The 23,426-nt window shown below is 43.7% G+C and overlaps 3 protein-coding genes, 1 long non-coding RNA gene and 1 other non-coding gene across 5 annotated transcripts; 2 read left to right on the top strand and 3 right to left on the bottom strand.

Annotated features, from left to right (window-relative positions):
- Window positions 1-1,912: 1,912 nt before the first annotated feature.
- Window positions 1,913-8,451, bottom strand: LOC123039154 (transcription initiation factor TFIID subunit 9-like). Its single transcript, XM_044462431.1, has 3 exons — window positions 7,626-8,451; window positions 2,855-3,046; window positions 1,913-1,918 (listed from the first exon to the last, which is right to left on the bottom strand). The coding sequence occupies exons 1-3, from the start codon at window positions 7,920-7,922 to the stop codon at window positions 1,913-1,915; spliced, it is 495 nt and encodes a 164-aa protein (XP_044318366.1). The 5' UTR covers window positions 7,923-8,451.
- On the top strand, window positions 8,053-8,134 carry TRNAS-GCU (transfer RNA serine (anticodon GCU)). The gene has a single exon. It is a non-coding gene; the product is annotated as a tRNA-Ser (tRNA).
- Window positions 8,452-11,977: 3,526 nt separating the features above from the next.
- Window positions 11,978-15,766, bottom strand: LOC123044233 (probable GTP diphosphokinase RSH3, chloroplastic). The gene is made up of 6 exons (XM_044466915.1): window positions 15,251-15,766; window positions 14,950-15,135; window positions 13,399-13,859; window positions 13,021-13,179; window positions 12,580-12,934; window positions 11,978-12,467 (listed from the first exon to the last, which is right to left on the bottom strand). The coding sequence occupies exons 1-6, from the start codon at window positions 15,629-15,631 to the stop codon at window positions 12,231-12,233; spliced, it is 1,779 nt and encodes a 592-aa protein (XP_044322850.1). The 5' UTR covers window positions 15,632-15,766; the 3' UTR covers window positions 11,978-12,230.
- Window positions 15,767-18,278: 2,512 nt separating this feature from the next.
- LOC123044235 (uncharacterized) lies at window positions 18,279-19,989 on the top strand. Its single transcript, XR_006419901.1, has 2 exons — window positions 18,279-18,866; window positions 19,453-19,989. It is a non-coding gene; the product is annotated as an uncharacterized lncRNA (long non-coding RNA).
- Window positions 19,990-22,403: 2,414 nt separating this feature from the next.
- LOC123044234 (60S ribosomal protein L27a-3) lies at window positions 22,404-23,121 on the bottom strand. The gene has a single exon (XM_044466916.1). It carries the CDS (start codon window positions 23,020-23,022, stop codon window positions 22,585-22,587), a length of 438 nt encoding a protein of 145 aa, XP_044322851.1. The 5' UTR covers window positions 23,023-23,121; the 3' UTR covers window positions 22,404-22,584.
- Window positions 23,122-23,426: the final 305 nt, after the last annotated feature.

Genomic DNA, 23,426 nt, shown 5'->3' with positions numbered 1-23,426 from the left:
ATTGCTCTACTGAAAAATGGACTCGGCATTATTTCTTCATTCTATGATCCCCATTTCCACCATAGGTTACATTCTGATAATATCTTCCTAAACTTCTTTTTGCGGGTGGTGTTCATGGTCAGTCCATTGGGGTAAAAAATTTAGACAAGTTCTCAAATTTTGATTTGGTGAATTCTTCACTTCTCACTTCCCAGTCTCCAATGGCTCCCGGCCAGATTACTTCACCATGACTGCCATATCTCGTCTTTTCATGTTTTAGTATTTGTATATATTGCTCGGATTATGCGTCGTTCCTTCGATAGCTGCTACGTCATTGCTTGCCGAAGCCCTTATTCTCTTGGTGGTAGTGGTGCAGGTAACATGACCAGCAAGGGAGAATATGAAAGACTGACGTGGCTTGATTAACAATGCTATGTTAACTGCATACTTGACTAACAGTGCATTTGTTCCCTCACTAGATGTTTCTTTTTTATTTCTCTGTAAATATAATCAAGATGCTGCCTTGTGACCACGAGGTCACGGGTTCAAGTCCTGGAAACAGCCTCTTACAGAAATGTAGGGAAAGGCTACGTACTATAGACCCAAAGTGGTCGGACCCTTCCCCAGACCCTGCGCAAGAGGGAGCTACATGCACCGGGCTGCCCTATAAATACAATCTCATATTTTTATGGTTAGGTGTAAAATGGAGATCTCCACTACACTATGTGCTGAAAGGAGTGGAGAGTGGAGAAAAAAATGTACACTCACTTGGGAACACGTTAATCGATATGGTTTGTCATAATAATGCATTGTTTGCTTAGGCTTGTGTTATGTGATGAAAAATTAGTGTAACCTAGTAGAATACCGAGATGGTTGAAATGCCTGAGGAAGGCCAGTTCACAATATGATAGGTGTTTCAACAAAGGCTACTAACATTTGTGTGTAGGTGGGCATCATGAATAAAGAACTTTGTTGCTAATTTAATTTTTCTTTTAATCCCCTATTCCAGTTTTCGGCATTGTTTCTCAGTTTTAAATGTGTTTGTGCCATGGGCTTCATCACTGGAAATGTGGTTTATCTTAGTTATGTCTACTTTGTGCACACCTTTTAACCTATATGAACTTTATGCTAACGTATTGACATGGAAGAAATGGCGCACTTCTCTTTTGAGAAGATTCACCAATCATGTTGTGTAGTATCTTTAAAACATGTGGGAGGACAAGAGAGATATGAAACGTGTACACTTAATTTCACTTAACAATGAAACAAAGATGATAGCATTGTGCTAGAGATGCCAATTACGACAATTGTTGTGTTGTAACAATCATTCAATATTTGCTTCAAGAACTAACATTCAATATTACAAAAAGACGGGCGCGGCAACGCGCACCATCGATGATCTAGTACTTAGTATAGTGATGTAAGTCTTCCAAGTATAGTTGGGTACTCACCATGCTTTATTTATTCTTTTCACCTGGATGCTCCAAATCAGATAGTAGCATTTGGAGCGGATAATCTCTTGGTCAAGGACGACATTAGCTATGGTTATCCCCTAGAAAATGGTCTGGGCAGGGATATGACGCCACTTGCTTTTCTTTAGCCTTTCTTAAGGCATTTGTGACATGTGTAAGGTACATTTCGCTTGAGTTATGAGATTTATATCTTGGTTGTCAGACCCTTATATGTATTCATTCGTTAAATTTGACTTCTTGAGTCATTGTATATACATTATTGCAGACATGTTGAGGAATTGTGTTGTGGTACTGACCGCCCACATACGGAGCATGTTGTTGCATGCATGTTTGTTTAGTGGGCCTCTTGGGGTCGATACTATGTGAATTATAGTGGAGGTGCTAGAGTTATATAGTGTTTCTCCTAGGGCGTCACACGGATACGATGGATCTCCTTCTCAACATCTTTAGAACACATATCATCAAACCTACAGAAAGGAGAAAAAAGTAAGGGTTCATCAGAACAGTTACCTTCTGCTTGCTCCTTCGCCTTCGCCTTCGCGAGCATCGGCTCATTCTCCCCGGCCTCACGGTATCCATGTTGTGGGACACGATGTCGGCATCCATGTTGTGATGTGTGAAACACATCATGGACCTCTGCTAGGTCTTCTAGTAGGCCTAGCAGATATGCCACATTTCCTTTTCTTGACGAGACTTGGAAAGGTCCAATAAATCTTGGGATAAGTTTTCATTTTGCCTGAAACCTCTGTAGTGGGTATCACCTAGAGGTAAGCATATTCTCCGGGTTCAAAGTTAACATCAAGATGCTTATGATCATGTAACTTTTGTGTCTGGATTGAGCTGACTGAAGTATAATCTTGAACCTTTGTTTTGATTCATATGGTTCACCTCCTCACACCACACAAACACTCCTTCCATATGTCAATCTTGCCATGTGGGGTTTTAGCCTCCATGCTATTTTTGGCATGTCACGATCCAATAACCATGTATACAATATTTTTTGAATCTCACGATCCAATAACCATGTATACAATATTTTTTGGCGTGACACAATCCAATAACCATGCACATAACAATTTATGGAAACAATCATGACCACTAGCAAGAGAGCATAAAGTTTAGATGTGCCAAGTTGAGATGCACTTGTTGGTGCCAACAACCCTTTTACATCATCATGCTAGATTTTTCCAACAACAACAAACAAATTAAACAAAAAGACATAATGAGTTGAACATGAATTAATCATATATTCAAGGCTGAGACTTTTTGGATCTTCTGTTCTTCATTATACATCGCCTTGCTGCCCTAGCGGCCATAGCATTGAGTTGGGAGGGAATTCTCTTAGAATATTGTTGACTGCTACTACTAGTTTGATCTTCATTGTTGCAACTGGGAGAAGCAACTTTAGGATTGAAGTTTTCACCGGTGTTGTCGTTCTTGGTTCCCTCAACATTATCAGACGGTGGCTTCATTTGTGGAATGCACAAGTATTTTTGTCCCAGCATCATGTCTTGGTCATGTGGTAGACAGATTGATCCGGGAGGGGGCTTGGGTATAGGGGTTTTGTTCCAGCTATGAGCCATTTCAAGAAAAACCTACCAAAGTGAAGAATCAGAATGTTATGATAACAATATAGTGCTCGCATGAAATGTATGTGATGCATTAGGTCAGTAGCCCATTGAAACTTCATGGCTCCTTGAAAATGGAATAAACACAACTAATCATCATAATTAAATGTTAATATTGTGAACTTGGCACCATTAAGGGATCCAAGCCAGGATAAGGTTTAATTAAATCCCTTGCTAATATGTAGCTAGATAACTTATGGGGTGTAGTTTGATAATTCAATCATCGTGTGTAATCTATACTTGACTAGATAATAAGTGAAACTTATCCAAATGGCATACCGGACAATAAGAATTCCTTTATTTCCAAAAAATATTTTGTTATTTTGGGTGTTAAAGTGAATGATAAGAAAATATTTTGTTTCTTTTCTCCAAGTCTTACATGTGAGGGTCATTTTGTCTTATTTGCCTACTGATAGTGTAGATGGATTGGCCAGAAACCTAAAAGAGAACAAAAACAAAAATCTAGTTAAAGCACCAAAGTTACATATGATTGGTAGTGGTAAGCCACTCGCCACTATGAATTATGTTCATACAAAAGGATGGATTTGATCCTTATATGGGATCATGGACCTCATATGTGTCTTTTTGTACATTATTTGCATTCATACAATAACATATTGGACATGCATGCCCTAGTCCATGTGTTGACTCTTAATGTTGTCACTTAATTGATTAATAGTTGATATGGGAGGGAGATAATAAGGAGAGGAAAACAAATCTGATTTCTTAGGGTCAAACTTGTTCTTGAATGATAAGACAATCTTTTCATATGCAATGCATGCCTTCTAGAGAAGGAAAAAAAGTTATCGTGCTATAGATATCTCTGACAATTGATTGTTGCATGCTCCTAAAATTATGGGCTAAACTAGACAATAGTTAACTAAGAGATGAAATTTGAAACAAGGGAGAGAATTGTCTTATCCTCCTTACTAAGAGATCGTTTCTTTACTAAAGTCCTCACTAATAGGTTGGCTCTGATCATTGGTAGATTAATTTCTGGTTTCCAGTCAACTTTTATTAGGGGGGGGGGTACATCTTGGAAAGTGTTGTTACGGACCATGAAATCATTCATGGTGTACATTCTTCTGGTTGGCATGGGCTAGTTTTTAAGATTGATTATGAAAAATCATATGACTAGGTGAACTTAGATTTAGTGTATGAAATGCTAGCTCTTAGGGGCTTTGGCCTAAAATGCATAGGGTGTATGAAAAGTCTAACTCGGAGAGGCTCTGTTGGAATCAAGTTGAATGGGGAAGGAAGTGGTTTCTTCTTAATAGGCAAAGGCTTGAAACAAGGAGATCCTTTTTCTCCCCTCCTTTTTAATTTGGTGATAGATGTTTTTTCTAGGATGATGATCAAAGGGGCACAAGCTGGTTTGGTTAGAGGCTTGTGGCCTGAATTTGTGGATGGGGTGGTTATGTGTCTACAATATGCAGATGATACCCTCTTGTTCCTTCAAAAAGATAGTAGAGTTGCTCTGGATCTGAAGTGGATACTAACCTGTTTTGGGCAAGTGTCAGGCATGAGGATTAATTATCATAAAAGTGCCCTGGTCCCCATTAACATGGAACCAATGGAGTTGAAAAGTTTTTTAGATATCTTTCAATGTGTAGTTGGGCAGTTTCCCATTAAGCACTTGGGAATCCCTCTGCACTTTAATAAGCTTAGTAGGGAAGATCTCCAGTTTTTAATTGATAAAATTTTGGCTGGAATAGCTAGGTGGAGAGGCAAGTTGTTATCCTTCCTAGGAAAGGTAACTTTGATCAAATCATGTTTGGCTAGTATCCCATTGTATCTACTATCTTTTATTAAGTTTCCCAAGTGGGCCCTTCAGCTCATTAATTCCCACATGGCTAACTGTCTCTAGAGTGGTAGTGAGGGGAATCATAAAATCCACCTTGCTAACTGGCAATCTATTTGCATGAGGAAGGAATTTGGGGGAATGGGAGTGCTAAATCTGCAAGATATGAATGTATGTCTGATAGGATCTTGGTTAAGAGGTATATCGTCAGGGAAGGGTCCCTCTAGAGGAGGGTTATTGATAGTAAATATAACACCAAAAAACCCAATGTTCTTTGCTGCCATGATAACAATTCTTCTCAATTCTGGAAGAGTTTTTTGTGGGCAATGCAAGCGGTGAGAGTGGTGTATAGGTGGGCAGTAGGAGATTGTAGGCAGATTAGGTTTTGGGAAGATATTTGGCATGGGAATGCTCCTTTGGCTACACAATTCTGGAATCAGTATTACTTAGTTAATGAAAAAAAACAAGACCATTTCAGAGTTGTGGGATGGTCAAGTCTTGAATGCTCTTTTAGAAGAACCTTTTTTCATGAACTTATGATCCAATGGTTTGATCTGATTAATATTCTCAAACTCACTAAATTTAGCCAGGAGAATGACTCCTTGATCTGGCAGTATGAATCTAAAGGGGTTTATTCTTCAAAGTCTCTGTATGTAATAGTTAACTTTAGAGGCATACTCCCTCCATTCCTTTATATAAGGTGTATTTGTTTTTTGATAAAATTCCACAATGTAAGGTGCATTTCTTCTAATTCCTCGTAATTCCATCGTTACCCCTTCAAAAGAAGGAGAGTATCTCTCCCCTGATTGCATGCATATTTTCTTGTAAAGAGAAAAAAAGGAAAGTATCTCTCTCCCGATTGTGTTTATCTCTTACTTTCCTTGCCTAAAGATTTAGTTGCCGCTAATCAGTGATTTTGCCAAGGTTAATTTCGTCCTAACATGTGTATAATTATGTGCCTTGGTCACCGTGCCGGAAATAATACACCTTACATAAAGGAATGGAGGGAGTACATCCTATCTTCCTGCCAGCGGTTTGGAAGATTAAAGTGTCGCATAGGATCCAAGGTTTTCTTTGGCTATTCTCTCAGAACAAAATTATGACATGTGACAATTTGAGATTAAGGGGGGTGGACAAACCCCTGGAGTGCATTCACTGTACCGAGATTGAGTCGGTGTACCATCTATTCTTTGAATGTGTGGTAGCAATGTTGATGTGGCCGGAGGAAGAAGAACTGTTTGGTATTTCTTTTTTAAACTTTGAAGGTTGCTAAATGGTGGTTGTGTGAGAAAAAAAGTGTTTACATCTCAATGTAATCACCTCTGTTGTCCTGTGGGGATTGTGGAATTGCAGGAATTCCCTAGTTTTTAACAAATGTACATGGGTCTCTATGAAGCAGGTGTTTGGCTTGGTCTATCGGTACCTGAGGGACTTGACAAAACCCTTCGAGGATCTACAGGGTGGAAATTGTTGGAGTTTCAAAGTGCAATGTGGAGGAGACTGAAAAACCATCTGGAGTTGGAGCCATACTGACGACGTGCAAGACAGCATTCGGGCCACTTTCCTGGGCTGCAGTTGTTGGGAGGTCGAATCATGGAGGGAGGACCACACTGGAGTACCAACAGCATAATCCTCGAGAGGCGGACGCCATTCAGGTGGTCTTCTCCGGATGGTAATGGGAAGCTGTCGTGTTGTGGTACTCCCTCCGTTCCAAATTACTCGTCACGGAAATGGATGTATCTAAAACTAAAATACATCTAGATACATCCATACCTGCGACAAGTAATTCGGAACGGAGGGAGTAGTTCCCTTGATGGGAATTGCATGTTTGATCTTGTTTTGTCTCTAGAGTCAGTCACAGTAGCTAGGAAAAAAGCGTTGTAATAATACAGCAGGAACTTTCTGTCTGGTTGTTTCTCCGTAGGTGTTGTGTGGTGGGTTGTTTGTGAACTCGTTTGCCTTCTACTCAACTTAGTGAAAATGGAGCCGGGGGGAGGCCCTGATTTTCGAAAAAAAAGCTATAAGAGAATGCAAACCTCTTTTTTCAGTCTCGCTCTCTTCTCAACTTAGAAATCATCCTACCTGATATTGATATTGTTAAGATAGCACTATTGCACATGTGCTAATAAGAGTCAAGCCATGTATCATCGTCGCATTTAATTATAACTTTTCTGTAGAGCCAATCTAAAGACATGCCATATTTATTATATAAACTGTTTTACTATGAACTCCTCATGACGAGGAACCAAAGAGTCAGGGAGTGACTCCACCTTTGTAGGTGCCGTTAGCACCCGTTTTAAAATGATGACATCGAGTCAGTTCTTATGATATTCCTAACGGATCTCCAAGTTTGTGTCTCTTCATCTTGATTGCATGTTTCCGCGGAACATCAGGGTTCCAATTTCATTTTACAGATTTATTTAGTTTTTCGATGTAAAGGCAGGCGAATTATACTTCTATTATCTGATAATAAAATATTTAATTGTTTCGTATCTACAAGGAAATCCGGAGAATTTCCAACTCGCACGATCTGAAAGGAACGGAGAGTGCGTGAAAACTGCAAACTCTTGCTTCTTGAACACCAGTCTAATTACTGATCCCGTGATCCGCGGGTAAAGTTCCGATCTGGACACCAAAGCGCAGGATTCAAACAAACCCATCCCGGACAGCCGCGTACGCGATTGATGCAACCAACAGCAGCGAAATCCTCATGAGGAACGGAGAGGTTTAGGGCTACGCACGTACCTCGCGCCCCGGCAGCTCGTGGCCGAACGTGGCGTTGGAGCGGATGGCGAGGTGGACGTCGTCTTCTTGGAGCGACGCCCTGCCGGCGTGATCCGCGTAGGCCAGCGCGTCGCCGAGCACGTCGCCGGCGTACCGGTGGGCGAGCCTCAGGAACTGGTGGACCACCGCTGGCTCGTAATCCCCTTCCTCAAGCCCCACCGAACGCAAGATTTCCTTCACGACACGCGCGTCCCGTGGCTCATCGCCGGTGTCCGCCGCCGCCGCAGCAGGAGGGGTCCGTCCGACCCCGGTGTCCATTAGGGTAGGACGCAGATTTGCGGAGTGTCGGGCAACTTTTCGCGGGAGAGGCAAAATAGAATTTGGGTTTAAGTAAAAGGATGTAGTGACTCCTTACAAATAGATGCATTTCAGCCACCTTGACAACAACGACGCTTTGGCCGAGTGGTTAAGGCGTGTGCCTGCTAAGTACATGGGGTTTCCCCGCGAGAGTTCGAATCTCTCAGGCGTCGAATGCTTTTTTTCTTTTTGCTGCAACCAAACAAGCTCCACAACAGTTCTTTTAGCTGATTACTTTTTTTATTTTTGCTGCAACCAAACAAGCTCCACAACAGTTCTTTTAGCTGATTACTTTTTTTCTTTTTGCTGCAACCAAACAAGCTCCACAACAGTTCTTTTAGCTGATTACTTTTTTTCTTTTTGCTGCAACCAAACAAGCTCCACAACAGTTCTTTTAGCTGATTACTTTTTTTATTTTTGCTGCAACCAAACAAGCTCCACAACAGTTCTTTTAGCTGATTACTTTTTTTCTTTTTGCTGCAACCAAACAAGCTCCACAACAGTTCTTTTAGGCTCCACAACATTTGCTTTGCTCAAGGAAGAAAGAAAAGATTATGAACAATAATACTCTCTTTTTTCTGCTTAGGCAAGCAAGCTCCACAACATTTGCTTTGCTCAAGGAAGATAGGAAAGATTATGAACAATGATAATGTTCTCACATATGAGCACTTTGAACAAATCAGGTATTGTTAGACACAGAAAAGGCAACATATGTGTATATTGACGATTTCATGTGTAAATTGACAATTCCATGTCTTAAGCAAATGTATTGGGTATTTGTACCTACTAATACATTTCATTTTTCCGCTTTACTCGAAAAATCGCAAAACCAAATCAAAATCGACACAAACAAATGTAAATCGCGAAACTTATATTTCAACTTTTTTCTACGCAAACACAATAGTTTAACTGCTTGAGGAGTCTAAACAATTGTAAAACGGGTGGGAGAAACATGAATTTTGTGCTTCGTTTGTGCCAACAGTAATGCCAATGTTTTCTTTTATGAACTAGCGGGTGCCTGCTTTGCATTAAGAAGAGAGTTGGAAAGTTGTCCTTTACAGAGTCGTTATCAACCATCACGGCTAGGGACCCCATCAACTAAGAGAACATCGACTTACATCATAAAAGCCCTAGAGTGTAACTGCCTCCTCGAACAGGCAAGCATTAGCTTTGCCTCTCTCCGCTACCGCAACGGCAGTGGAGCTAACCCTCTCGAAAGTTATAGCATTGCTCTGTTCAATTTTCGTAGGTGCCATGCAATGTACATTTCCATTATAGCCGATCTTGTCGCCCCCCACTGTAACCGAGACCACCATCCCGTGATAGTCCTTGTTGTCTGTGCTATCCTTACCATCGATCCGTCATAGCAATAAACTTTTGCCACACTTCTTTTGTGAAAGGACATTGCAGCGTAATAGCTCAAGTGGAAGGCAGTGCCAGCGTAGGGTCGTGTAGGGGCGGCCGCCCCGGGTAAATTTTGGGAACCAGGGCACCCCTGGTGATTGTGGCCGCCATGGAAGTCGAGCAGATTCGATGAAGATCAGGTCGAGCGACGAGCAGGAAAAGAGAAGAAGGAAGAAATGGTTCGCTAGAAGATAGGCCACGTAATGCTAGAGATTGACCAGCCAAATAAGGCCCAACGGATTCTAAAAAAAGGCAGAACGAAAAAAAAATAGATGAGCCCGTTATGTTTTTATATGTAGCCTGAGCGTTGACTTTCCCGATTCCAATCGCTCGTAAAAACTATCACCGCCGTCACGCGAACCTCCACTGCCGCCTTGACGCGGCGCCCCCCACTGCCGCCTTGCCGCGGGGCTGCCCAGGTCTGTCCAACTCCATCGAATCTTTTCTGGTGCCATATGTAATTTGTTGTCACATTGGCTGATTGGCATAATTCCTGAAAGTTGATACTGAAATTAATTACGAATATGATATTATAGGCACCTAAGAATATGAAGCAGATTGATTCTTTTTATGATTTTTTGACCTACATATTGAGAATGAAACTACTTTGAATAATTCATTGTGTCGGTCGTCTTGCCTGAATGCAAACTAGTTGGCCAATTAATTTTGTAGATTGTCTTATTTGACTGTAGACTTTGGTTTTTCGTTACCTTTAAAAGTCCGGCCCAGGTAACTTCAAATCCTGGATCCGCCACCAAGTGGAACTGAGCTGACCATATCGCATCCTTATCATGTATCTCCCACACGTTTTACATTTGTTTAGACTCGTCTTTTGCTCAGGGGAATGCCAATGTTTCAACGATAGCACTGCCACTTTTGACTAGATGGAGGTCTCATGAACAAGACCAGAGTAGTTGCTTCCACCTCTCTCTGTTAGCTTGATTTGAGTTGACCTTGTTCTCTGCCTCTTTCCACCAAACATCAAAAGCCAAAAAAGAGTCAACATGTAAACACATGTCTCTCCTTTGTGAGAACAATAGGGTGTCGAATCTCTCAGGTGTCGTATATTTTTTTCATTTCTGCATATCTTTAAACAGCCAAGCCCCAGGCACACATTTCCATTGAGCAGTATATTTCTCACAAATGCAAAAGTCAAAGCGAATGTCTTTTTTTTTAGACAAATCAAAGCCAATGTCTTTTTCTTTTTTAGACAAATCAAAGCCAATGTCTTTTTTTTTAGACAAATCAAAGCCAATGTCTGAAGTATAGAACTCAAACACTTATTATAGCCTTTTTGTCCATGGTTTTTCCCTTTCACTTATGATTTTGCATCATTGGCAGTAAAAGCACCGAGTCTTTTCGTTGTCTAGCTCGCTGGAAAGAAATATTTTCACAAATTTGCACTCCATAGCCAATGTCTGAATTAGAATAGAAGGACCCTGCATGTGGAGACTTTGGGGCTTTGGAACTGTCTCAGAAAAAGATGTGTGGAAATTCAAATGCATGGAGGGGCAGACAAAGTTCTCTGGACCCTCACTGTTGATCATAAGTTTTCTGTGGGGTCCTTATATAGAAAATTGATAGCTGTTGGGATAAAATTCCCACAGAAATACTTGTGGAAGACCAAGGTGACTGCAAAACTGAAAGTGTTTTTATGATTGAATAATAAAAAAAGCATCCTAACTAGAGATGTGCTGCTTAGGAAAGGCTGGAAGGGTGGGAAAGGATATGTTCTATGTGGGAAAGATGAATCAATTGATCATTTATTCTTTTCTTGCCCGGTTGCTTCATTGTTATGGAGTTTAGTTAGGTGTGTGTGGATTTAAAACTGCTCCATCAAATGTAAAAGACTGTTTTGGGGAATGGATTAGAAAATTTAATAAAGATGATAAGAAACTGGTTCTGGTGGGGATTTCAGCCCTGCTTTGGGCAATTTGGAAAAGCAGGAATGCAATTGTCTTTGAAAATAAAAGGATAAATGATCCTTTATATGTTGTCAAACTGATGTGCAGGTGGTTAACTGACTGGTCCATTATGCAGATAAAGGAGTCGTCAAAAAAAAACGTTGGAGCTGGGAGCAAGGGTGCTAGAACAGGCAGCAAATGAAGTGTTCACAGCCAAACATGGATGGAGGATCAATGTAGCAAGATTGGAATGAAGACTCTCCTGCGGTGGTGGACCTGATGTTTGTTGTTCCTGTAGACAGGATCCTTGGCTCCTTTTTTGCTGTTTGCTTTTGCTCTGATGTAATGGTGATCAAGGCAGATTGACTCTGTGGCTGTTGGTGAACTTGGGGCTGTATGGGGTGGCTGGCCTATGTTGGCCGTTAGGGATGCTGTATGGCCGTGTTGGCTTCGTTTCGATCTTTTTGTTCCTGTTTAAACTCGCTTGTAGAACTCAGTGGTTTTTAGTAATGAAAATCGGAAGGGGCAAGCCCTTCTTTGATCAAAAAAAAAAGTCTGAATTAGAAGAGAACTCAAATCAAGTATCACAGCCTTTCTGTTCTTTTTCTTTTTCACTTCTCATTTTGCATCTTAAGCAGTCAAGCTCACCGAGCAAAAAAAATATGCACATGTAATTGCAAATTCATAGCCAATATCTGAACAAGTAGAGAACTGAAATCACTTGGCCTAACCATGTTCTATTTTCTCGATAGGTGTTCTAAAACTAAGAACAATTCCCGAGCTGTATCACGTACTATTTACAAGTTAACTATTTTTGCTCTACTTGAACAAACTTATCAACAAAAATATACACCAAATGCTACACTACCTGTTATGATTCTATCAGTGTGGTCACCTAAACTTCAGACAATTTAGCTGCGCTGTCATATATGCATTCACAAAATCTGCTGGTCTACGGCTGTCAAGACTGCGAAACCGCGAGACGGTGGTCAGGCATTTGGTTGAACTCCCTCATGTAGCCTCCAGACTTGCATTGAGTTGAAGGAATCAGCTCCAGCACGTCGCCCATCTTCAGCTCCTGGTTCAGGTTGTGCACAGCATGGCTGTTCAGCCTTAGGCTCAACTGCATGTCGTAGCTTGAAGCCCTCTTCAATAGGTCCAGTATTTTCGAATTTTGAGGGAGTTCTTGCACTGACATCTGAAGAAAACAAACATAGCAAATTCAGTTCTGCTGCTCTTCTAAATTAACACGTTGCAACTTTGGTTAATCAGAAAGCGCTAGCGTGAAATATTATGACGGTTCTTTTAACCTTTTCATTCTCCAGAAGTATTACTAGGATTGGTCCAGTGTGGTCACATTGTTTTGAATAGGAGAAAGGACAGCCATCAGAGTCAGAAGGGAAGGTGCATGTTGCCCTTGGGGACGAACCAAGTCCAGGAGGCGAAGGGTGATCTGTGTGCAGAGTTTCACACTGCCATGTAACAACACATCTAACCCATTCAACCATTTCAGGCAGAGATGAAGAGCAATTCCGAACGCCTTCCTTGTACCTCCAATGTGCAGCGATTCCAAACTCTGCCTGCAAGTGCATGTCCGCAGTACGAATTTGGATCTCTAATGGGAGTGTTTCTTCACTGAGAACAACCGTGTGCAGCGATTGGTACCTACAAGTAAAGAAGCATTAAGTTAGCACCTTGACATACTTTTCTTTTTATGCATAGTAGTATAGCAATATTTTGCATGGTCATACCCATTAGATTTGGGGCTGCTGACATAGTCCTTAAACTTCCCAGGAATTCTAGGCCACAAGTGATGGACAACTTCTAATGTGGTGAAGCAATCAGCTTTATTCTCGAGTATCACACGCACTCCATGTACATCATAGATTTCATCCATGTCCAGTTTTTTCCTGTAATAAAGAAGCAATCACATTAGCATGTTTAGTGGCGTATGTCTCTCCGGCTAGCAAGGTTACTTCAAAGGTCATGTTGAAGTTAGTGCAGCAATTATCTAAAATAGATAATGATTTATTTAACTTCATTAACAACAAAAGTAAAATGAAAGGCAAATCATTTGATTTGTTTTTCTAGTAAGGACACCATAATGAAAACATGATGCACGAGTTTACCTTGTCATCTTGCTGTAGATGCTGTAGATGCTCTTGTGCCTCCCTGATATGGAACGATAGAATAGCCCTCTCACCTGAAGGGCCTGTTCCAGTCGCCTTATTGCAGCTGCAATCATATCTCTGTTGTAAAACTCATGAAGGTTGGATGACAGTTCGTCATATTGCTCTGGGTAAAGATGCTTGAAACACAGATTTTCAAGCTGCTCCTTCCAGTTCAAGATCCCCAATTGATTCGCCAATGGAGCAAATATCTCTAGTGTTTCCTTCGCAAAGCACTGCTGTTTGATCTTGGGCAATGAATCTAACGTCCTCATATTGTGTAGTCTATCAGCAAGTTTGATAAGCACTGCTCTCGCATCCTCCATTGCAAGGAAGACCGTACGCAGTCTGTCAGCTTCATCAATTCTGCTCGCTGTATCGTTTCTACGGGCCAGTTTGCTCAAATGACTTAGATTAGAAACCTGTCAAATATTCGACACAACTAAGTCTAGTCATTCAATGTCCTCAAACGACCAAAGCACCCTTGCTGCCAAAAAATGGTGAAGCACCCTAACATATAGCAGGGGTAATATTGATAAAGATGACTGACAAGGCGACAACATGTAGCAGAACAAACAACAGCCTTTCCCAAGTTCCAGATAATAAATGTGATATCATGAAAGAAGACACATAAAATCACCAAAAACTGTGTCTGCTTTGATCTGGTAAACAGCCAGGAAGAAATTCTAAAATATACCAAAGCACAAGTCAATCCTAGGAGATGCCTGCAGCCTACTTTAATAGAGGTGATGTTAACTTAATACCTAACTTAGATAAACATAAGATTTGTATTTGTTCTAGAAGCCCTATCAATAACGTAACAATCAATTATGGTCTGTCAGTCATAATCGTAAAAAAATATTTTAGCAAGGTAGCCAAACTAGCAACATCCAGTTCTCCATATGACGAAAAAGACAACACCGAGAAAGATGAAAATAAAAAAAGAGGGGCCCATAACCATATAACTAATCAATTGTGACTATGACCTGGTCCTTCGCCTAAAAAACTATGGCCTGATCCTGGACACCGGCACAGATCAAGTCATGCTCAGAAAATTATCTGCAGATGCCGGTACGAATAATCTACCAGTGAAGAAGCTCCGAATTGCTACATTATCACTTTATCAGTATGGTGGAATAGGTGTAGCAGCAATGGCACCTTACCTTGGTTCGTTCCAGAAAATAATACTACCACACTAAGCGAGTTTTAACAGATAAAAACAGTTCTACTACTCCCTCCGTTCCTAAATATAAGTCTTTTTAGAGATTTCACTACAGCCTACATACGGAGCAAAATGGATGAATCTACACTCTAAAATATGTCTATATACATCCGTATGTAGTTTGCATTGAAATCCTAGAAAGAAATATGTCTATATACATCCGTACGTAGTTTGCATTGAATATAGGAACGGAGGGAGTAGATAGTTACAGTACATATCAGTGAGCCTGCTCGTCACATCCTAATGTCAGTTATATCCAGTACAGTAACTAGATAGATCCGAATTCTTACCCCCTTCACGAGGTCCGCAACGCCAGCACCGAATTGCTCGGAGATGGAGCCGTAATCCAGGCCTGCGTCGTCCACCGTGTCGTGCAACAGCCCCGCCGCGATAACCGGAGGGCCTGCGCCGAGCTCCGCGAGCAGCGCCGCCGTCTCCACGCAGTGCTGTAGGTAAGGGTCGCCGCTCGCGCGCATCTGCAGAAACCACCAAAGCGCCCAGCCGAGGAACGCGGCCCGGTCACTTCAAACGCCCGACAGGCCACGCCGAAACGATGAGCAGACAGAGAGCGAGAGGGGCACGGTCGAGCACCTGGCCGCGGTGGGCCGCCTCGGCCGCGTAGTAGGCCCTCCTCACGAGCTCCTCGCGGAATATGGCGTGCCGCGACTGCGCGCCGGCGAGTAGGGCGGCCGCGGCCGCGGAAGAAGCGGGGCCGGCCTCCTCGCCCCCCGCCACGGAGGCGCGGGCCCGCCTCGCGGACGGCGGGCTTCGGCAGGGAGCTCGAGGAGCCTCCCCTTGGTCGGAGGCGCGCGCGAAGGACAGGGAAGGCGGAGTCCGGCACCGGGTCGCCCGCAGCTCACCGGCGGCGGAGGCCGGGGCGCGGGGGAGAAGCTCCAGCGCGGCGTGGGGCTGCGGCGCCGAGAGTCGGTGGTGGGGGCGGCACTTGACGGAGCAGGCGACCGCCGCCGGCATGGCTCCTGGTGGTGGTGCTGGCTGGCTCGGCGAGTTGGAGTTCGGCGGAGGGGACGGGGCAAGAGGGGGAGTGGGGGAGGTGGAGATTGGAGAAAGAGGCGTGGAAGGGAGCTCTAGTTGGGACGTTGGGCTCTTCGCGCGTGCTGGCGTGGTTATGAATAGTAAGCCTACTCGTGGGAAGATAGGTGGTCGTTTATATTTTAGACCTCAAGTCGCCAAATCATTTGGGTTGGCTTGGCTTGCTAATTTTCGAACGAGGAAGTATGCTTTTTTTCGAGAGCACGATTAAATTATGTGCCGTAGTTTTAGTTTTATAATAGAAGGCACATGATTAAATACAAGAATTCTGACAAACTTCCATCACATGCCGATGAGAGGCAAAACACCACTTCAACTTACACGCACACAAAGAACTCCAACACAAAAGTATCTGTTCTAAATTGACCAACAAGAGCAGCTGCGTCTCGACCAATGTTGGTCACCTCTAAAGAGCAACAACTTCAAACAAATTCTCCTTGCCGACGCATCAACCTGTATGTGGCATTAACCATCCTTGATTGCCTAAAAGAGCTGGTAGGTGGGTGCTGAGACTCGAACCGCCCCAAGAAAGCTATCAACTTGAAATCGCCCGCGACGGTGAATAGTACCTTTAGGCCAATGGCAGAGACGGGGGGACCAGCAGGGGCCCTGCCCCCCCCCCCCCCCCCCTAATGTCGCTGGTTTAGGCCTAATACTAGTGTAAACATTGACTTTTTTGCTGTTAAAACAATGCATTTTAATGATATGGCCCTCCCAAACAAGGTTTACCAACGTTTGGCACTCCCAATTTAATTTTCCTGGCTCCGCCACTGCTTTAGGCCCTAACAAACAATCCAGAACAGCGACAAGTACCACAGGAAAGCAAACTAGGACCTCCAAGTCGTGTTTCCAAAAGCAATGTTCCCAACAGAAGAACGACATCGATGACGCTGTCATCACCGATCCGGATCCGAACCTAGGCTTTTGCCCGAAGACAACCAATCAAGTGAGAGAGAGTGAGGTACAGACACACCACAGCGACGCCTCCAAGGAGGGAAAACGACACCCACGGGGGATCGTCATGGGTGGCACCAACCAAAAAGGGGCAAGACTTTCATCTGAATTGTCACAAACTGTGACGCCCCGTTACGTCCGATAGAGTCAGGCGTAACGGAAGCCGTCACTTTAGAGTTGTGCCAGGATCAGTTAAGGAGAACAGTATCATGTACAAGACGGTACAGCTGCCATGAGTAGGCAAGCTTTTATTACATTGACACCTCAAGTGTCGACTAAACCTAAGCGACCATGACGATAGATCGTCATCTACTTCCGGTTACGAGCCTTCTAGACCAACCATGGAGGGCATCTACTCTTCATAGCCTTGATTGTCGACTTCCTCATAAACATACTCCACTTCAGAATAACCGAAGTCATTAAGATGACCAGACTCATCATAAGTACCATTCTCTATCGCCTCAGAGTTCTCATAACTCTCTTGTTCTGAAAAACAACATAAGTGCAGCTGAGTACGTATAAAATACGTACTCCGCAAGTCGCCGGGAAAAGTGGATGCATGAGTTCTTTAAAGAGGAAAACTTTATCGGCCACGGCTACAACCAGCGAGCCATTAGCTCAAAAGTACTTTGTAGGTAAAAATATTTTCCCTTAACCCTTTTTGTTGGAAACCAAATTTTATTTATAAAATCTACTGGTGACAGAGCGACGTGGGATCTTACATCATGTGTTAGAGGAAAACCCACACGATGCACTTCCAAACCCGGAAGCTGGGAGTGATATCACATTTACTCTGATCAGAGGTGTACTGCTTTGCCCATAGCATCACTTGGTCCAAGTCGTCCATGCGCTACCCATGCACACGACTAGACCAAGGAACCAAAACCTTTAACCAGCCCGTACACTACCTCTGCTTTTCCACCTTGCCTTACTAAAGGCCCGCGGGTCGAGACCCCTGACCGGCGGTCCCGCCCTAGGGTGACTGTACCTACCCGGCTACAGCCACCTTCTCACCCATGCAGAGGCAGCTACTTGGCATGGGTAGTTGGTTCAGCCCGTCCCATTCCAGGTCTATGGTCAGTACGGTTTGCGCCGCTTTTGAAGTAAGCGCCAGTTGGTTGTGTCCTAATGTGATACCCTATGTAGAGGAGCCCGCCAACCAAGCCGACCCTCCCTGGGTTGCTTTCACCAACATGAGCTCCCCTACCCACCAAATATTTATTTATATTATAACCCTACCCGGGTCACAACTACTTAATACATATGCTTCACCTGATCTGGTCCAATTGCCAAATCAGTGGATCCACCTGATCCAAATTTCATTTTATTTATGAAAAATATTTATTTTAAATTCTTATGCAAAATTTTGGAAATGACCCATAGCCCGGAAAACATTTATCAAGACATGGTCAAGGAGATGACGACTTGCCGGATAGTGCTTCGATCAACTCGGAACCACCAGACGTGGCTCCTACGGGTCCGAGATCGACTCCTGGTAATTATTTCAGGAACATGTTTATATTATTATTTATCTTCCTAACTAAAAATCTAACATCCAGCAACACGGCCATGTTGAGCAAGCCACATGTAATTAACTAAGTGGTGATACGTCCTAGTGTTCCATTGAGAGATAAAATGCATTAAGCCATCCAAAACAGAGTAGCATGCACGTATGTCATCCAGTCCAGAGAATGGTAAAAGAAATGATAAGTAAAAAAGAACAGTAGCCTAGTACTGTACTACTAGTACTACGCGGGTTGAGCCCCAGCCCGAGTCTAAAAAGACTACTCATCTTCTCTGCTGTCCCACGAACAGAACCAGCCCGCTCACCTCTCTCTCTTCCCCAAGAACAGAGCACGGCCGCCGTCGCCTCGATCTGCCCCGTCCGGGCATCTCCGGCGACACGGCGGACACCTACAGATTCCCCTCGTCTCCCTCTACCATTTCCCCCTATTTATTTGATCCGCCGCCGCCAAAAACGTCGCCACCACTCAATCCTAGCGCCGCCTGATCCAGGTCCGGTGGGCTTGCCACCGGCTGCAGCGGCAACAACGTCTCCGTGCCTACATCCTCCGCCAACGCAGCCACACGCACGAGGCGTGCAGCCATGGGCGTCGGGCGTGTGCGGCTTCACCGGCGCTGCTCGGTCGCCATGGCTCTGCTGCTAACGGTGTGGACTAGCCACATCCTACTGCTACTGCTGGTAAGTACTAATCCTAATTCCTTCTCCATGAAGTGCTCCAAATTTCACAACAAGTGCCTGTTATATGTGAACGTGGGTGTGCATATATTGTTCATTTTATCTCAGGCCCTACTATTCCCTTCTCAGCCATATTGCCTTCTTTCTCTTTGTTTATCTCCAGGCCATGAAATTAATCAAGATTTAATTTATAGTGTGGTCATGGTATTGCTACTGATTAGATCTAAATGCTGTTCCTAACTAGTGCTACTCATCCTTGAACACCATATAGAAGTAAACAGTGGCAGTGAAACTCCAAAAATAATAATTACTTGTGAGTAGATTATAAACATCAATCTCTCAGTTTGCTACAGATTGGCAGGGATTAATAAATAGGACAAGGTAGTATACACAGGAAGGTTGATCTTTTGGATACATACATACATGTCTTAGCAAGTTACTAGTACCTAGGATTTGATTCTTGGCATGTTAGATCTAGTACATACCACGGATGTCATTCACATAAACTTTTACAAGCTTTTGCAATTGATCTAATTAGTTTTGACTAACTTGGGTGTTTACGCAAACATTTTGTTCGTTTTACTGCAAGGTAAATAGATCAAGGCGAATAGATGCTTATGGACTGATTCAAACCGAGGTGGAGATAGATAAGAAATCAAGCAAGAAGGGCTAACACAACAAGATACTTGATTAGTACCTGGTGGCGCATGCAACCCAAAGATCTTCACCGCAGTGAAGGACAGCAGTGTGGTAGAAGGTGAAAAGGCAAGTGGTGGGGGTACTCCAACGTATGTGTGTGTGAGGTAGAATGGTCCAGTGAAAGGGATGGCTCCTATTTATAGTGGGGTGAATAGCTATGTCGGTTTGAAGACACATTACATCTGGCATGCATGCGTGGTTAGTCTTGCATGCATACCTCCACTTGTGTCTCTTATGGGTTGTACTATGGACGGTTGTAATTTGTTTGGCTGGCCCTTAGTTGGCATTTACTTTATGGGAAAGAAATGAGACAAGGGTCTATAAAATATATGGAGGTTTGGAGAAGAATTTGTTTTGCACGACTAAATGCTATTTGTTGTAATAATAAATGTAGTTGTCTCTATTATTTTAATTAATGTTTTGGCAACGCCGTTGAAATTGTCGTTATCTAATTTATTTATTATATATATTTTTTTTTTTACGGTTTTTACACAAACCTACATCCCTGCCCATCGGAATGAGGTACACCGTCATTAGACATGGTACTATATTAGACAGCTAATGTTCATAAGTATGTGAAATTTGTAGTTCAAAGTCATATTCATTTCCTCTTACTTCGGGGTTCTGCCTAACGTAATTACCTAACCTGATTCACTCGTCCTTATATCTCGCGACAAACTCTGAAGCCCTAGCTGCCACCAGCGTTACGCTCCCGTTGCTGCCAAAGTCTGTCATCGAGCAAAACCCATGTGGCGTCTACGATGCCGGGATGATCTGTCAAGTGTCCACATTGAGTTCATGCCGGGGCTAGCGGCAGTCGTTGATGTGTGTTCGAGCAGCGGCAATTCTCAACCAGGGACGCTTACAGGCGATGCTACCTGCACCGACGGCATATAGGGTCCTAGATGGTGGTTTGGCTCGACCTCTGGCTCATATTTGGCGTACAGCAGCATAGGCGTCTTGGTTTTAATTTAGCCTGGTTTTAGAATTCTCTGTGTGTTAGTCGAGGCCGCGAGGCGACGATGTTGCCGGGTTTAGAAATAATGGCATGCTCATCCTATCCATGTTCCATCGGCTCGTGGAGGGCGCATGAAGGTGTGTCTGTTCATCGGAGTATTTAAATGTTATTTTCAACGTTTTTTATGAAGGCAAGTAAGATAGTCTTATCTTAAACCCATCATGTAATCAAGGAAAAAAAATAGAAAGTTGCATGGCATCAGTCTTTTCTTTGATAAACTAAATATTTCTAAATATGTGGTCAGTGGTGACAAATATTATTGCTAAGAGATCATATCCTAATTAAGAAAAATACAACTTTTTTCTTATAGTTTATTATCTTTCGTTAAGCTCAGCAATTTATACTACATAGGTCTTCTAAGATATCATCGTTGTACAGATAAATTGTGAATTCCTCCACCCAACAACCGTGAGATATGTTCCTTCTGTCCACGTACCACGGAAGTGATATGCATCAACGTGAGGGTGCCTCGTGCTTAAACGTGCCACTTCATCCATGTCACGGAGGGCCGCATACGACGGGCCGCACGCATGTCAAACAGAGGGTTCCTTGTGCGTGTGGACGAGGGATCGCTTGCCCAGCCGGCAAAGCAGGCATTGGCGGCACGGACCAACAGCTGATGCGTTTGTTCTACTCACCGTCTCGTGTCACGGCGCCAATGTTCCTTTCGAACCGATGGCAACCGGCGGGAGAAATGACCCATCGAGTCAGTTTGTCAATCAACTGATACTGTTGGATGTTTGAGTGCCTCCGATGGCAACCCCGGCTGGCAGTGGTGGAATACCTAGAGGGCACGGGAGTCAGTTGTGCACAACAGATTCAGGCGACGTGCGTGGGCAAACAAATTACGGGAGCGGCAAATGAGCAAATCCTCAACTACAGTATTTCGGTACAGAGGTAGTACATAGCAAAAATTGCTATAAAATCCTTTGAACCCTAAGGCGCTCTATCGATCAGGCAATTGCAGCTATGTACAGACAAGCAAACATGATCACACACACGTAACAAATGTACTAATGTACTAATGTACTCTGGGAAATACAGTAACAAATGCTTGACTATAAAACAAAGCTTGACTGATAAAACAACTGCTATGCGTCAGGTGCCACAGCAAGCAAAAAAAAAGGTGCCACAGCAAGCAAAACAAATCGAACACCCAAAAAGAATAACATCCTTGTTCTAGCAAATACAAAACAGACAGAATGCTTCAGAGGAAGATTTCTCAAAGAACATGTCGCCATTTCTGCGAAGATGCAAATGGATACCAATACTTCACACAATGGCACAACAATAACAGCACAATAGCTTACTCCAGGTTCTTATTTAACTCAAGAGGTGACACTAAACTAGTCAAGTAAATTTAGAAGGAAGATGCAATCCAAAACTTTAGTACCTGCTAGGGATTCCAAAGATAAAACTACTACCTCATGTTAACCATTAGTATGGCTACAAACCTCTTCCAGACATCAACTTCAATGTCATCGAGCATTAAGCAAGCAAATCACTATGACTACAAGAAATAGAATCCTGAAGCAATACACTATGACAAGTAAAGATTAACAAAGAAAACAAAGCATACCAGAGTGCAAACAAAAATCATACAGTTCACATGTCACATAATTAGCAGGCATAGAATCATACAGTTATCATGATTAGCAGGCATAGACACATACAGTTACCATGACTACCAGGCATAGAATCATATAGTTACCATGACTAGCAGGCATAGAATCATATAGTTACCATGGCAAATAAAAGTACATGCATTAGGGATCGATAACAATTAACACAGATCAAACGAAGCATAAATAGGAGCACAGATATGGATAACTCGTCTGATATAAACTGGCATAACATATCGCAAAATTCTCATAAGATGTTGGTTTACCACACAGGAACAAGGATAACAAACTAACGATGTCTTGTTCAACACAAATTGCTGGTACGGGAAACAACTAATAGTAAAGATATAATAGATCTCAAGGCACAGTCGCGAACAGAACCCTAGGCAACGAGCACGACAGCGCCGCCGGCGGCCTTGATCTTCTTCTCGGCGATCTTGGAGATGAGCTTGGCCTTGACGACGATGGGCTTCTCCGGCAGCATCCCCTTGCCGAGCACCTTGAAGTAGCCGAACTGCGAGACGTCGACCACGGGGGCCTTGTCACCGCCGGCCTCTGCCGCCTTCTCGGCCGGTACCATGGACCAGAGCCTCTCGACGTTGATCGTCGGAGTGTAGAACCTGTTGCTGAGCTTGTGGAAGTAGCGCATACCGACCTTGCCGAAGTAGCCGGGATGGTACTTGTCGAAGAGGATGCGGTGGTGGTGCATGCCTCCGGCGTTACCGCGGCCTCCAGGATGCTTGCGGTGCTTGCCCACACGCCCGTGCCCGGCGGACACGTGGCCGCGCTTCTTGCGGTTCTTCTTGAGGCGGGTCGTCATAGCCGCCGCTCGCTCGCCGCCGCCGCGGGCTTACCTGGGGGGAGAGGGGTCGGGGAGGATGGGGTGGAGGCGGAGGTGTGTGGGAGGGAACCCTTGCGGGGGGGAATGGAAGGACTTATAAGGCTGGCGCGTGGGGCGTCGACCGTCGGATGGGGGATTGGGTGGTTCGGGCCGTTGGATGTAGGCTTCTAGGGTTTTGCTTTGGTGCGGCCGAGAGGGGGCGGGCTATGGGCTGGGCCTGGCTTCGGTTGAGGCTTCATCTTTCTACTTTGTGTGATAGGCTCGGGTGGTATATTGGGCTTTTGGCCCAATTTATAGCGAGACGTGTTCATTGTCTCGTTGCTCCCCTAAAAAATATTGTCTCCTTGCTCGGCTTAAGAAAAACATGGTCGCGTTGCGAAAGT

The sequence above is a fragment of the Triticum aestivum genome, chromosome 2B, assembly GCF_018294505.1.
Source record: "Triticum aestivum cultivar Chinese Spring chromosome 2B, IWGSC CS RefSeq v2.1, whole genome shotgun sequence".
NCBI classification, from domain to species: Eukaryota; Viridiplantae; Streptophyta; class Magnoliopsida; order Poales; family Poaceae; genus Triticum; species Triticum aestivum.
The sequence above is the reverse complement of the archived record's forward strand: the minus strand, read 5'-3'. Positions and strand labels throughout refer to the sequence as shown.